The sequence below is a fragment of the Vitis vinifera genome, chromosome 2 (genome assembly GCF_030704535.1).
Source record: "Vitis vinifera cultivar Pinot Noir 40024 chromosome 2, ASM3070453v1".
In the NCBI taxonomy this organism is placed as follows: Eukaryota; Viridiplantae; Streptophyta; class Magnoliopsida; order Vitales; family Vitaceae; genus Vitis; species Vitis vinifera.
This window is the reverse complement of record NC_081806.1, coordinates 610,467-625,571: the sequence shown is the minus strand read 5'-3', so window position 1 is coordinate 625,571 and position 15,105 is coordinate 610,467. Positions and strand designations below refer to the sequence as shown.

General features: G+C 33.8%; 2 protein-coding genes across 4 annotated transcripts; one reads left to right on the top strand and one right to left on the bottom strand.

Annotated features, from left to right (window-relative positions):
• Positions 1-34: 34 nt before the first annotated feature.
• LOC100263862 (cation/H(+) antiporter 18) lies at positions 35-6,495 on the top strand. Of its 3 annotated transcripts, XM_059742243.1 has the most exons (5): positions 55-191; positions 1,586-1,852; positions 2,432-2,679; positions 3,709-4,710; positions 4,821-6,495. In XM_059742243.1, the coding sequence occupies exons 3-5, from the start codon at positions 2,479-2,481 to the stop codon at positions 6,006-6,008; spliced, it is 2,391 nt and encodes a 796-aa protein (XP_059598226.1). In that variant the 5' UTR covers positions 55-191; positions 1,586-1,852; positions 2,432-2,478; the 3' UTR covers positions 6,009-6,495. The 3 variants fall into 3 exon arrangements, with proteins under 3 accessions (XP_002272080.1, XP_059598226.1, XP_059598224.1); XM_002272044.4 differs by lacking the exon at positions 1,586-1,852 and having other exon boundaries at positions 35-191; XM_059742241.1 differs by lacking the exons at positions 55-191; positions 1,586-1,852 and adding an exon at positions 2,258-2,330.
• A 7,577-nt stretch (positions 6,496-14,072) lies between these two features.
• Positions 14,073-15,105, bottom strand: LOC109124358 (uncharacterized). The gene is made up of 2 exons (XM_019226624.2): positions 15,029-15,105; positions 14,073-14,920 (listed from the first exon to the last, which is right to left on the bottom strand). The coding sequence occupies exon 2, from the start codon at positions 14,764-14,766 to the stop codon at positions 14,086-14,088; it is 681 nt and encodes a 226-aa protein (XP_019082169.1). The 5' UTR covers positions 14,767-14,920; positions 15,029-15,105; the 3' UTR covers positions 14,073-14,085.

Sequence of the window (15,105 nt, the reverse complement as noted above, 5' to 3'; positions counted from 1 at the left end):
GTTGACTTAATTGTAAGATATTATCCAATTAAATATTTTCAGTTTCCCAAAATCTTGAGGGCATTTCATAAAGCAGTTGGTGTTCAAGTCAAATCCAATTTTCAGTTGGTGTTCAAATCAAATAGGAGATTTGCACTTAAAATCACTAATGAGGGTGGAGAATCCATGAGAGCACTTTGTCATTCCGTTGGGTGAGTCTTTGACATTTTTTTCTCCTTTTCGCTTGGTTTCTTCATCTTCTTTCTTTCTCTTTTTCCTTTTCTTCAACTTTGTAACTGATATTGATGTAATGTTGTATATGTGATGATCAAAACTGTGAATCGAGCTTTACCAGATTTTTTTTTTCCCAAAAAAATTCGAGGAAGTTCCAGGAAGCTTTTCTTTCGTCTTCAACGTTATAACTGGTATTGCTGTAATCATGATCAAAACTGTGAATCGAGCTTTGCCTAGAATTTTTTTTTTCCAGGAAAATTTCTCCCAGATTCTTGATTAAATTTTGAGACGATGAAGATGAGATTAGGGTTATCTGAGTTTTTGCATTACATTAAATCTTGAGATAAACAACCACGCTTCATTTCAATCGATTCATCATCATCTTCATTAGCATTGTCTGGGATTTGATTTTGGATTGAATCATCTCCAGCACAAATATCCCAAAGTGGAGCCCCACAGATCTCATCAGTCCGCCCTAGGTTCCAAAATTACATTTTTTTTCATCAGAAAGGTTCAAAAAATAGCAAATTATGGAGATTTTGTGAGTCCTTGAAATTGTTCATCCCATAACTTTTTAAGGAAAAGTTCAGTTCCAGTCAGAAGGGCTAGAGTCTTGCCACAGTTTCTGTTATGTCCACTAGCAAGAGGAGTTGCTGTATTCATGAGGCAGAGGAGTTGCTGAATAGGATTGTGTTAGGATTATCTCATTTTTTATTTAATTATCTTATTTTTTATTTGTTTTAGGATAATAATAGCAATCTGAATTGTTATTAGATTGAAGTATTAAGAGTTTGGTTAGGAATAATGTTTATTCTTATCTAGGTGATGAGTGGTTTAAGGATGTGGGAGTTGTTTAACTTTGTAAAGCTATTTATAGAGCTTCACGGGCATATCAATGGGGGACAATCAGAATATTATATAGCAATTTGCTATTGGGAGGTCTGGTTTTTCCTCGAATTAAAACCATATTTATTATCTTGATCAGGTTTGTTACAACAAAGAATCACCATAACTCCTCGTGGAATGTTGTCCACTAGCAAGAGGAGTTGTTGTATTCACGAGGCAGAGGAGTTACTGAGTAGGATTGTGTTAGGATTATCTTATTTTTTATTTAATTATCTTATTTTTATTTGTTTTAGGATAATAATAGCAATCTGAATTGTTATCAGATTGAAGTATTAAGAGTTTGGTTAGGAATAGTGTTTATCCTTATGATGATTGGTTTAGGGATGTGGAAGTTGTTTAACTTTGTAAAGCTATTTATAGAGCTTCACGGCATATCAATGGGGACAATCAGAATATTATATAGCAATTTGCTATTGGGAGGTCTGGTTTTTCCTCGAATTAAAACCATATTTATTCTCTTGATCAGGTTTGTTACAACTAGCTCCTCGTGGCAAACGTGTTGGAAGCCGTGGTCGAGGTGGTCGTAACAGTTTCATACTCCATCGTTTTCATCATCAAGGATTCATAGTTTTTGTGTGTTTTTCTGCAATCAAGAAATTCCAAATTTTTACCTCTTTTCCCGAGATCTGATCGAAGTCAGAGGCTGGAGTCGTCTCTGGCGCCAATCAAATAGTTCGGTGCTTCCTTACTACCGGTGTTCTGGCAGTATTCGCTGGCATCGCCGGATTCAGAGGTTGAAGACCACTTTTCAAGAGGGCTTTAGTTGAAGCCCATTTCTTTTTTAGTACGGAAAGGAGAAAACAAAGTAGTTGTTTGTTTGATAGGAATCCTTGCTCATATTATTCCTAGATTTGCTTTCTGGGGTGCATAAAATTTATAAATATTTTCGAATATATATATATTTTAAAATATTTTAAAACTGGAAAAAAGGTTCTAATAGAACTATTTTATAAAATTGATAGAAAAAATTAGAAGTCTTTTTGTGTAATTAGCTTCACTGAGTAGGAAAAAAAATGGTTGATCTAATTTATGGGGCCTGTAGATATATCTTATTAGCAAGGAGTGATGCCATTCACTCACTTAAAGCTTTCTGCTTTGCTTCTCCTACATAAAAGGCGAAGTTGCAAGGTATTCCACCAAGTGTGTTAGAGAAGCATACTGGAGAGGTTGCTTGGAATACAAATTATTTTTTCATTTTCTAGTAGTTATTGGTAAACAGTGAGATACCCTGTATTGTGGTCTTTCTCTTGTATAGTTCTGTCTTTTTTTGGGAATTTGCAGTCTGATATAAGATGTTTTTTTCTCTCTACAGAGGCTGAAGTGAAAATTGCTGGTTTCTGTTGATGTTGTTTTGGTGTAATGGCTACCAATTCTTCAGCTGGGCATGCATGTCCATCTCCGATGAAGTCGGTGTCTAATGGCATTTTTCAAGGGGATAATCCTCTTCATTTTGCGCTCCCTCTTGCCATTTTGCAGATTTGCCTGGTGCTTGTTGTTACACGAGGTCTTGCTTATCTTTTCAGACCGCTAAGGCAGCCACGAGTGATTGCAGAGATTGTGGTATGTTCTTCCTTTTTATGCCATGTAAACTTAGTTCTTTCCCCTGCAATTGTGGTGTTCTATTCTCATTGCAACATAATTCAATTCCCACAGTTATGGCGTAGAAGTCAAGTATTGGAGTATTTCAGTTTATAGCCAGCTGTATTTGCATTTGAACCCAGAAAATCGATGATGCCAAAGATGGAAAAGACAAAAAATCCAAAATAAAATATCTTGTTTGGATTTACTCTCATTTTCTGAACTTAGTCACACATCTGAATCATGTACATCACTTTGTTTAATGTCCAAATACTTAGCTGTTGGATATCTTTATTTTTGATTCCTAGGGTCAACTTATTTGCAAGCAGTTAGGCAAAAGAGTACTATTTAGTTTTGATTTTAGTCTGAATATTTTTCTTCTTGACCCTGCTAACTTACTGTAGTTCAAAGTCTTGTGGCTGCTAAAGAAGAAAAATGATTTTTAACTTAGCCATGCGATGGGTGGTATAATTTTGTTATTTTTGGTTCTAGGAAAGCACTAAGGAAAAAAAAAATGCTAATCCTATGTCTGGTCTTTAGAAAATTTAAGAGAAAATTTGAGTGAAAAAAAAAAAATTTAAAGTTAATAAATTATTTTCAAATATTTTTTCAAACTCATTTAACTTATTTTCTTTTTTTATATAAAGATTAAATAGTTTGAAAATGTATTAATTTCTAATTAATTTTAATTATATATAATTTTCTTTTATATTTTCCATGGTAAAACTTAGCCTTTTAAAATTATTTTATCTCTATATAAAATAAGAAAAACAATTAAAATGAGTTTGAGAAAATCTTTGAAATTTTTTTTATTAACTTTAATTTTTTTTTCCTTCACTTTTCATTTCTTATATTTTTTTTCCTCTTTATTTTTTTAGCTAACATTTTCTCACAAATTTTCCAAGAACGGGATTTATTTTCTTCAAATCACAATTTTGTATTTGTTATTACCTATGCTAAATACTGACTACCTTGAAAATTTTACCTTACATTCTGCTGCTCATTTGGCAGGGAGGAATACTACTTGGGCCATCAGCTCTGGGTCGAAGCGAGAGCTATCTGCACGCAGTATTCCCATCACAAAGCCTCACAGTGTTGGACACTCTAGCCAACCTTGGACTCCTGTTCTTTCTATTCCTTGCAGGCCTAGAGTTGGATCCTAAGTCTCTTCGTCGAACTGGAAAGAAAGCCCTTGGAATTGCCATCGCCGGAATCAGCCTCCCTTTTGCATTAGGAATTGGCACATCATTTGTTCTCCGAGAAACCATAGCCAAAGGGGTCAATGGGACCTCCTTTCTTGTATTCATGGGTGTCGCACTTTCCATAACTGCCTTCCCTGTCTTAGCCCGTATATTAGCTGAGCTGAAACTTTTAACTACTGATGTTGGCAGAATGGCAATGTCAGCTGCAGCCGTTAATGATGTGGCTGCATGGATTCTACTTGCTCTTGCTATTTCCTTATCTGGCAGTAAACAGTCTCCCATTGTGCCATTCTGGGTTCTCTTATGTGGGTGTGGCTTTGTTATTTGTGCGAGTCTCATTCTCCCACCAATATTCAAATGGATGGCCAGGCGATGCCATGAAGGTGAGCCAGTGGATGAGATGTATATATGTTCTACATTAGCTGTTGTTCTGGCAGCTGGGGTTGTTACTGATGCCATTGGGATCCATGCCATGTTTGGGGCTTTTGTGGTTGGAATTCTGGTCCCAAAGGAAGGGCCATTTGCAAGCGCTCTTCTGGAGAAAGTTGAAGATCTTGTATCTGGCCTCTTTCTGCCACTTTACTTTGTCTCCAGTGGATTGAAAACCAATGTAGCTACAATTCAAGGGCTTCAGTCATGGGCTCTCCTGGTCTTGGTCATATTTACAGCCTGCATTGGGAAAATTGTGGGCACTGTTGTGGTTTCCCTTTCATTCAAAATGCCTCTGCGTGAAGCTCTGGCACTGGGGTTCCTAATGAACAGTAAAGGCTTGGTGGAGCTCATTGTCCTCAACATTGGTAAAGATCGAAAGGTAATATGATTGTCCTTTTCATTACTAATGAAGGTTGAGAAGCTTTGATTTTTTAAAATTTTATCATATGCTATACATCATCCTGTGGTTTTTTCTGATTGAATTTGCAGGTATTAAATGACCAGACATTTGCCATAATGGTTCTAATGGCTCTTTTTACAACATTTATCACCACACCTCTAGTCGTGGCTGTGTATAAGCCAGCTAAAAGGGAAAGAAACACTGACCACAAGCAAAGAACAGTTGAAAGGAAAAACACAAACACTGAGCTTAGAATTATGGCATGTTTCCATGGTGCAAGAAATATCCCATCAATGATAAATCTCTTTGAGGCCTCAAGGGGGACCAACAAGCATGAGGGACTTTGCATATATGCAATGCATCTAATGGAGTTCTCTGAGAGATCGTCAGCTATAATGATGGTACACAAGGTGAGGAAGAATGGACTACCCTTTTGGAACAAGGGTGTTCGATCAGAGTCCAACCAGATTGTTGTGGCTTTTGAGGCTTTCCAGCAGCTAAGCCAAGTGTCTGTCCGGCCAATGACTTCCATATCTTCAATATCTGACATGCACGAGGACATTTGTACCACTGCTGATAGGAAGAGGGTTGCTATAATCATTCTACCATTCCACAAGCACCAGAGGGTGGATGGCTCACTTGAGACTACACGAACAGACTTCCGTTGGGTTAACCGTAGGGTTCTTGAACATGCAGCCTGCTCAGTTGGGATCCTAGTAGACCGCGGGCTTGGTGGTACCACCCATGTATCAGCAAGTAATGTTTCTTATTTCATCACAGTACTCTTCTTTGGTGGCCATGATGACCGTGAAGCTCTTGCTTATGGGATTCGCATGGCTGAGCATCCTGGTATCAATTTAATGGTCATTCGCTTCTTAGTTGAGCATGAGACTGCAGAGGGGATTGAGTTAGTTGATGGAAATTCCAAACCTGATGAGGAGTGTCTCGCTGAGCTCAAGCAGAAGATATCCAAAGATGGCTCCATAAAATATGAGGAGAAAGAAGTCAGAAGTGCTGCAGAAACCATTGCTGCAATTCGTGAGGCTAGTTTCTGCAACCTGTTCCTGGTGGGTCGAGCTCCTGATAAGGCGGCCATTCCCCTTCCTCTAGATAGGAGAAGCGAGTGTCCAGAATTGGGGCCTTTGGGGAGTTTGTTGGCTTCAACAGATTTCTCAACAGCGGCATCAGTTTTGGTGATCCAACAGTACCATGGTAGTGTATCTCCAAATTTGGCCTTAGACCTGGAGGAAGGATTGCCTGATTCCGAATCTAACTGATTAGCTTTTGTTGGCTTAGCTTGAATAGAATATCTGCATTCTGAGTTGTCTCCTAGTTAACTTCTGGATTTCAAGTTTGATGTTCAACATTACATCACATTTGATTCCTTGATGCCAAGCTCTCTGTAGACTTACAATCTTGAACCATTGTTTTATGTGGAAAAGAACAAGGAAGGATCAAGCATAAGCTGCCTGGCTGTGCATGCTCCATGGTTTCCTCCCAAAAAATATTAAATAAAAAGGCAGAGCAGCCAAGCTGGACACAGCTCTGAGGCCATGATTATCCCTCCAAAAGAGTCAATAAAAAGGGTGTTATATTGTGTTATTTGGGTTGTGTTTTTGTGGGGTTTTCTTGTTTTATTGGGTACTTTGTTATGAGTTGAATCATCTGGTAGTATATTTGTATCAAATATTTGGATGCATTGTTCTTGCTGACTGGTTTTTTAATTGATGGTTGAATTTATGAAGTTCTTTTCAGGACATCAAATCCGAATAGCTTTGTCACCAAAAGAACAAAAGAATGTGAATGGTTAAAAATTATGTTTGAGGTAAAGAAATGGATTTAAAAAGCTGGACTTCAAGAACTTTCCCCACAAAATAAGGAAAGATTAGGACATCAGAAATGTCATTGGGAAGGCTGTGTTTTTTTACCAGACTTCTCCATTAACAAACACAAAAGGGATTAATTGAGTGAAGTGTTCTATTTGATTATGAGTCTTTCTATATATATATACATGAGTTGGTACTTTACAAAGTTAAATTATCAATTAGACCTTGAATTTGTTAGCTGCCCTGTTGGCTGTCTAAAGGCAATGCAGCTCATGGAGATCTCTCAGAAGATGATTCACAAGGTGTAAAGGAACTTACATTCAATGTTGCTTTTGAGGCTTTCAGGCAGATTAGGCCAACTTCACAAGCTTTTAGTGTTAGCCCAGTTGTAGATTTTGTTTTTGTTTTAAACCCAAGGCACATTAATTTGAGTTTATATTATGTTTTAAGTTTAATTTATTTTTAAAATTAATTCAAATTAATTTGAATTTGATGTTAAAAATATAGTAATTGAATTTAGAATTAATTTGATCATAATATAAAAATAATGAGTTATTTTAATAGGATATAACATAAAAAAACCTATCAAATATCCAATAATTATATATAAGTTTTAGAATATCGGTTTAATTTAATTTTTATCGATTAGGAAACAAGAAAATTGAAAATCGAACTAATAAGATCGGTTTTCAAAATTCTTAAGTTAAACTAACCTTTTTTATTATTGAAAATGGAACCAATATGATCAATTTAGTTTAAATCCATTTATCCATTTTTTTTATTTTTTGCTTACATAATCTCCACATTTAGCCTCAAGACATTGATGAAGAATGGAACTTTTAGGCCAAGCTGAATAGAGCAACTATTGTAATATGAGGAAAAGGGTCTTCACAAGTACTGTCAAAATTCAGATCAACCCATTATATATATATATATAATCAATTCCTTATTCCCCTAGCTTTCTTGCATTCTTTGAATTTTTTCTCTCGACATTCCAAGGTATACTCTTATGCATGCACCACTTGTGACCAGCAACTTCAAGGCTAGGCGAAGGAGAGATTGCTAGCTTGAAAATACTTTCCAAGCTAGTGATTCTCATCCGGGATGTCTCAAAACCATAATTAGTAATTATGGTCATGAGGTTTTTATTTTTATTTATTTATTTATTTATTTATTAAAAAAAGGATCAAAACCGTAATTATCAATTACTGTTTTAAATTTAAGTCTAAAATTATAATTGACGATTATCGTATTAAAGATAATTTTAAAATCATCGTTACCAACTATAGTCTTATGTTTTAGAAAAATTCAAAACCACATAGAACTACAATTTTGTGACTTCAAAAAATAGAATAAAATATTTTATATCTTATATGAAATTTTGCATGCAGTACCCAATGGCCAAAAGGTAATCTGGATTTTGTATTCTAAAAAAGAATTACCAAGTACTCGAAGCCAGTAAACATAATGCAATCCATGTGCGCATGCAGGGGTGACTGAGTTGAATGAAACTGAAAGGCATGAGGCAGCCATTTTACATAGCTAGGAAGAATTAGGGCTTTGAGCATGCACCAGTGTGCTGGAGATCAAACTAATGACCATACTATTTCTGAAACTAGGACAAATGGGAGATGGGTAGGCTATGAAAGGCCCCTTACGTTCCCAAAGGAGTTGCATGTGATGGGTCTGTGTTGCTAGTCCTTTATCTCCAACTCAATCCAAGATGGGGACACTTGGTTAGCAATGGCCATGGATAGACTGTCACACAATGGATATGGATTTGATTTTCTAAAAATTTAGGGAATCAATTGTGTGTGTTATATGTATCCGACTTCAGTTCTAACCCATGTTCTTGATCTTCCCATAAAACCTTTATTGCATTAATTTCTTTTATTATTTTCTAAAAGGGAATTAAAAAAAAAAAGGAAAATAAAGGAAAATAAAGGAAAGTATGAAAAGAGCCCACCACCATGGATGCCTAAATCAATGAAGAAATTACTATTTGGGTTTTACTTAAAAATAAATAAAAAGTCACACAAATGAGATAAAAGAAGATGGGTTTTATCAAGAATGAGATTATAGACTAAGAAAATTTTGATTATGAAACTGTGAGATGATAAATTCAACATAAAGGTTCCTCATTTAGTATGTTAACTTTCTTTATAAAGTTAGCAAGCCTTTGGCTTCCTTCGGATTATATAAAGTATGAAGAAAAGAAAATCAAATATGAAAGAATCCCAAAATCTTTTGTTATAGGGGAAAATAAAATAGGAAGAAATCCACTTAAAGTCTCTTGTATCTAAATTTGATATTTTCCATATACAAGCGGATACAATTCTAAAAACATGACATAAAAATTATTAAATTTTATTAATGCCTAATTCCGTACACTCCATATGAACATAGCTTATGTCATGTCGTAGTAAGGTGACATGTTGCATTGCTAATGGTTCTTCATTTGCATAACTCTATGTGATTCATATCTCCACATGTGGGCTCATCATCAATGTATCTTATGTCAGGTACTTGAAATTGCATTTGACATAAGTGTAGACACTTAGAGGATTTTCCTCATAGATGAGTATACGATAAACTTTCTTTATACCCATGAGTATAAAGAAATTTATCGTATATATATGTCATGTTGTTGTAATATGACATGTTGCATTATTAATGACTCATTCCAATAATTCTTTATTTGCATAACTTTATGCATTTAATATTCTCACAAGTGGGCTCAACATTGTATCCCATGTTAGGTTAGATGTCACTTGTGTGTATATTAAAATGAGTTTTTTCTTCACTTTTAAGTTATATGTCAAACACATTAATAATAACATATATTCATATTAAATATGCCTTGACTTATATATTTATGTAAAGTTTGCTTCCTCATATTTCAAGGTAGCATTTAACAAATTTCACAAATGTCAATCTTGCTCTCACCTAAGGTTTATATGTCATTATTGCCCTTTTAAGACATTTTTTTTGAAGTAAAGGAAATATATGCTAAATATAACTTTTTTTTTTCCTTGCAGGACTAATTGCCTACGACAAAGGGTGAAAAAGTATACTTCAACACATTTAGGTGATTGGGTATCACTTTTATCATACAAGGGAAGGGGGTAGCTAGGTTGTTAGTGTCACCTCTTTCAATTCATGGAGGTGACCTTTTGACCCTTACTGCATCAATAGACCTCACCACATTTGAATGGGTGGCACCAACTCAACACTCTCACAATAGTTGTGTTGACGTATGTCTTTGATGGGAAAAAAAAAAACTTAATCCCACCCAACTAAACTTAAGCTCCTCAAGGAACCTCAAAGAAAGACTACAAATATTAGGGCAAGGCAAGTTGTCCACTTCTACTAAGTTCATCTAGTCATTCAACGAAAAGTTTTAACATCTTTAATACTTGATAGTATTAACATCAAATTGATTTTCTATGAGATGGTGTTAGACTTAATGGTTTGCATACACTATTATCTCATTTCTTATGGATGTGTTTGATGAATGGAGTCAGAGGCTCATTGAGGTTCCATAGGTTTCGATACACTAATTTCAATTTGACAAGATTGAAAGGAAGGGTGCATCACCATTGAGGGGTCTACCACCATGTAGTGCATTATATCTCCATGAGCATATGATGGAGAGCAAAAGTTGACTAGTATAGATTTATAGATAGGGATGACAATAGCGTGAGTTTTTTCATGTATTCGCCTCATCACATCCCTAATGAGACGGAGTTCAATTTTAATAAACGAGTTTAGGACGAGTTTGAGATTTTTTTTTAAAAACTCAAGGCAGGTTCGGGCCCGTTTTGTCCCGCCCGGCCTCAATTATATATAAAATTAATTTTAAAATTAAATTAAATTTAAATTTTAAAATTAAATTAATTTAATTTTTATTTTACTATTTTTAATATATAGATAATAATAAAATAAGTTGTAAAAAACATAATAATTTAATTATTTATAAAATATATTTATTTTAATGTAATTAAAAATTTTAAAAGTAATATTTAAAAAAAAAAAAAAAGTTAAATGGGATGGGTATGGGAATTTATAATACCCGCCTCGTCCCACCCTGCCCTGTTTAATTTTTTAAATAGAAAGGGGATAAGAATTGTTTTGAATTAACAGGGCGGGGTTGGGATGGAGGCATCCTAAACCCGCCTTGTCATTCTTATTTATAAAAGCATTTCTTATTGAGTTTTATAGATTAATGAGGCTCAAACTTGAGTAATTGTATAACTGAGAAACATTTATAGAGCGATGAGTTTAAGAGTGTGTTTGAAATTGATTATAAAAAACGTTTTTAACATTTTTAATATTTTAAAAAATAAAAATTTTTAAATATTAAAAAAATTAAAAATGCTTCTTAAAATCATCACTAAACAGATTCTAAGTTTACTTTGGGTATAAGTTTTCTAGAGTTTTTGGTCCATCTCGAAAGTTCTTTCTAAGTGCTTTCAAGTCTTTTGTCCCCATTGTGGGACAAGTATCACCGGCTCTCCTACCTTTTTTCTTTGGATCTCCTCACCTTTCCTATCCTATCCTTCAAGCATTAATATTTCATTATTCTTGTTGCTCACATTTTATTATTTATTTATTTTTACTTTTGTCATATTTTTTTACTTATTTTCTTTCTCTTGCTCCTAACTCTCCATGATCCAAAGGAATCCTAAGTTTCATACCTATTTGATTTTTTGCTTTTATTTTCTTGACTTCGGGTTGAGATGAAATATATCTGTGGACCCCGCATTTCGGCTCAATGCGTTTCCCACTCGATGGCGAAACTCGATTTTGGTTTGAAAATGATTTTATTTATTAAAAAGAGTTGACTCGGAGTCGCCACTTATTTTTGTTTTATTTTTAAAAGGGTAAACAAAATAAGAAAGAAAAACCCTAAGTGTGACTCCTTACTTTGGAAAAGGTGGTCTGTGAAAAAACCGAATCGGGTTCGGGGGTCAGGTTACTTATCGGGAAGGTACGGTAAAGACCGTAGCACCCCTCTAAGTCCCTAAAGTCGGGTCTCTACTAATAAAATAAAGCAATCAATGGCAATTGACGAGGGAATCAATGAATACTCAGAGTGATCATGCACACGTGAGAATCTAAACATGCATACAGAAACTGACTAGGGTGGATGTGGATGCGTACCTGGGCAGTGATCCATAAAGCGCTATCAAGAAGTGAGATTAGCGCACCATTAAGGAATAATTTTGAGCATGTCATAGAGCGAAATAAAACCGATCATGCATGACAATTAAATCAAACAAACAATCAATCAATCATAAGGAAATCACATATGCTAGGCCCCCACCAAAAACCGATTTATATTGCATGAATTAATCTCACGAATCCCATTATTTCGGAATTATGAAGATTCATCATTCTTGCTTGTGTAAAAATCAAAAGAAATAGAACATTATTTAAAAATCGGGGTGAAATTAAAACTATTCGAGAGAGAACTGGGTTTTTGAGATTTATTTGGAAATTAGAGTCTCGAAAATTATTTTAAGATTAGAGTCTTGAAAAATTAAATTTAAGAATTGGTATTTTGGATATTAAATTTGAAAGAAATTAAAATTTTGGAAATTGGAAATTAAGTTTAGAAATTGGAATTTTGAAGGATGTTTAAAATGGAATTTCGAAATAAAGAGCTAAAGTAATAATAATTGAATAGATTAATGTGAGTTTTGGAATTTTGGAATTAGAAATTAAATTGGGAGTTGGAAATTTTAATGAATTGTTTAAAATGAACTTTTAGAATAAATAAATAAAATAATAATAGTTAAATAGATTAATGTGAATGTTGGAATTTTGGAATTAGCGGAAACGGAAATTTTAATGAATTGTTTAAAAATGGAATTTTAGAATAAATAAATAAATTAATAATAATTAAATAAATTAATGTGAATATTGGAATTTTTGGAATTAGAAATTAAAATCGGGAATGGAAAATTTAACCGAATTGTTTAATAATAATAATTAAATAAATTAATGTGAATATTGGAATTTTCAGAAATAGAAATTTAATTCGGAAGTCGAAAGTTTTAAATGAACTGTTTAAAATGGAATTTTAGAAGAAATAAATAAAATAATAACAATAAATTAATGTGAATATTGGAATTTTCAGAAATAGAAATTTAATTCGAAAATCGAAAGTTTTAAAATGAATCGTTTAAAATAGAATAAATAAATAAAATAAGATAATTAAATAGATTAATGTGAATATCGGAATTTTTGGAATTAGAAATTAAAATCGGAAGTGGGAAATTTTAATGAATTGTTTAAAATGGGATTTTAGAATAAATACATAAAATAATAATAATTAAATAGATTAAAGTGAATATTAGAATTTTCAGAAATAGAAATTAAATTCGGAATTCGAAAGTTTTTAAAGAATTGTTTAAAATGGAATTTTAGAATAAATAAATAAAATAAAATAATTAAATAGATTAATGTGAATATTGGAATTTTCGGGTTTGGGAATTTAATTCGGAAATCAACGGTTTTAAAGAATTTGATTTAAAATGGAGTTTTGAAATAAATGAATAAATAAAATACTAATGATCAAATAATTTAGTGGGAATATGAGAATTTTTGGGATTGGGAATTTAATTCGGAAATCAGAAGTTTTAAAGAATTAATTTAAATTGGAATTTTAGAATAAATAAATAAGATAATAATAATTAAATAAATTAAAGTGAGTATGAGAATTTTCGGAAATCGAAATTGAGTTTTAAAGATCGGAATTTTGGAGTATCATTTGAAGGTTGAATTTTTATAAATTGGGCTCGGAAATTGAAAGTTAGAAAGTTTGAATTAATAATAACAATAAGGTTTTGAAAGTTTTAATCAATGATAATGATGAAAATAAGATTTTGAAAGTGGAGGTAATAATAACAATAATGATGAGATTTTTGAAAGCTTGGATTAATGATGATAATAACAATAAATAAATTTCGAAAGTTGAGTTAATTATAATAATAATGATGAGATCTTGGAGGTTTGGGTTTAATGATAAGGATAACAATAATAAATAGCTTTTGAAATTTGGATTAATGATAATAATAAATAATAATAAATAAATTTGGAAATTTGGGTTAGTAATAATAATTATAGGGTTTTGAAAGTTTGGATTGATGATAGTGATAATAATAATATTTTAAATGTTGAATTAATAATAATGATGATAATAATATTTTAAATGTTGAATTAATTATAATAATAATAATAATAAAAGATGATAATAATAATAATAATAATAACAATGATAATAATGATTAATAATAACAATAATAAATATAATGATAACAATGATTAATAATAATAGTAACAATCATAATGACAATAATAATAATAATAATAATGATAGCAATGACAATAGTAATTAATGATAATAATAATAATAATTATAAATGATAATAATGATTAATAATAATAGTAATAAATATAATGATTAATAATAATAGTAACAATCATAATGACAATAATAATTAAAAAAATATAATAATAATAATTATGGCAATAATAGAAATGGGCTCAAGTCAAAGGCCCCATCTTCAGCATAGGCTTGGGCCTGGGCTCCAAATTCAAACCCAAGCCCAAAGCCTTCATAATCCAAACCCAAAACCAAACTCAAAACTGGGCCTAGCCTTAGCCCAAGCCCAAAAACCAAGCCTTCGTCTTCTCCACATCTCCTCCTCCCGCCTGGAAGTCGCCCTCCGATGGAGCTCTTACTGCCGGCGGCACCAAGAGACGTTGCCGCCGTCGGCGACGACTGGCGCGGCTGCTCACCTGGTCGGAGCAATGCATGGCGAACCACATGCCGGCGTCGGGGAGAACCAGCTCGCGACCTCAAGGCGCGGCTGCTGCTGCTGGGAGAGACGCAGCTGATGAGAACGCTGCGAGTGGCGGATCTGGTGGCGGAGTCACGGGTGAAGGCTGCTTGAACTTTGGGCACAATGGTGAGCAAGGAGAGGAAGAATAGGGCGAGAAGCATGGTAGTAGAACCCATGGCCGGGGTAGGTGTTAATGGAAAACGGGCATGGTATGGGTATGGTGATAATACGGAGAGAGAAAAGGTGATGGGGGAAAGGAAAATCTGGAAGCTGGGTCTTGAAGAGAGGTGATATGTATAGACACTATGGAAGAAGTGGAGGATAAGAGGGCGAAGACGACCGTGTACATAAAGCTCCATGCACGGGAGCGGGGGAATTTTAGGGTATTAAAAAAATGAATTCTGGGCAGAGCATTGGATAGCCATGCATGTACACAAAAATAGGCATCAACGAGAAACAACAAAAGAGAACAGAGCCTTTCGTTCAAGTGACCCCATTCAATCAGAACCACACCTGTGGCCCTCAGTGCCCACAGCAAGCAACAGAGACATATTCACAGATCGATAGAAAATATACCAGACATTAGCAAATGTGGGTGCCTCAAGTTCAAGATATTCTTACCTGAAAGCCTCCCGCGTGACCTCCCTCTACTCTTCCTTCTTCGCTGGCAAGCCCTTTTTCCTCTTCTGTTTGCTCCC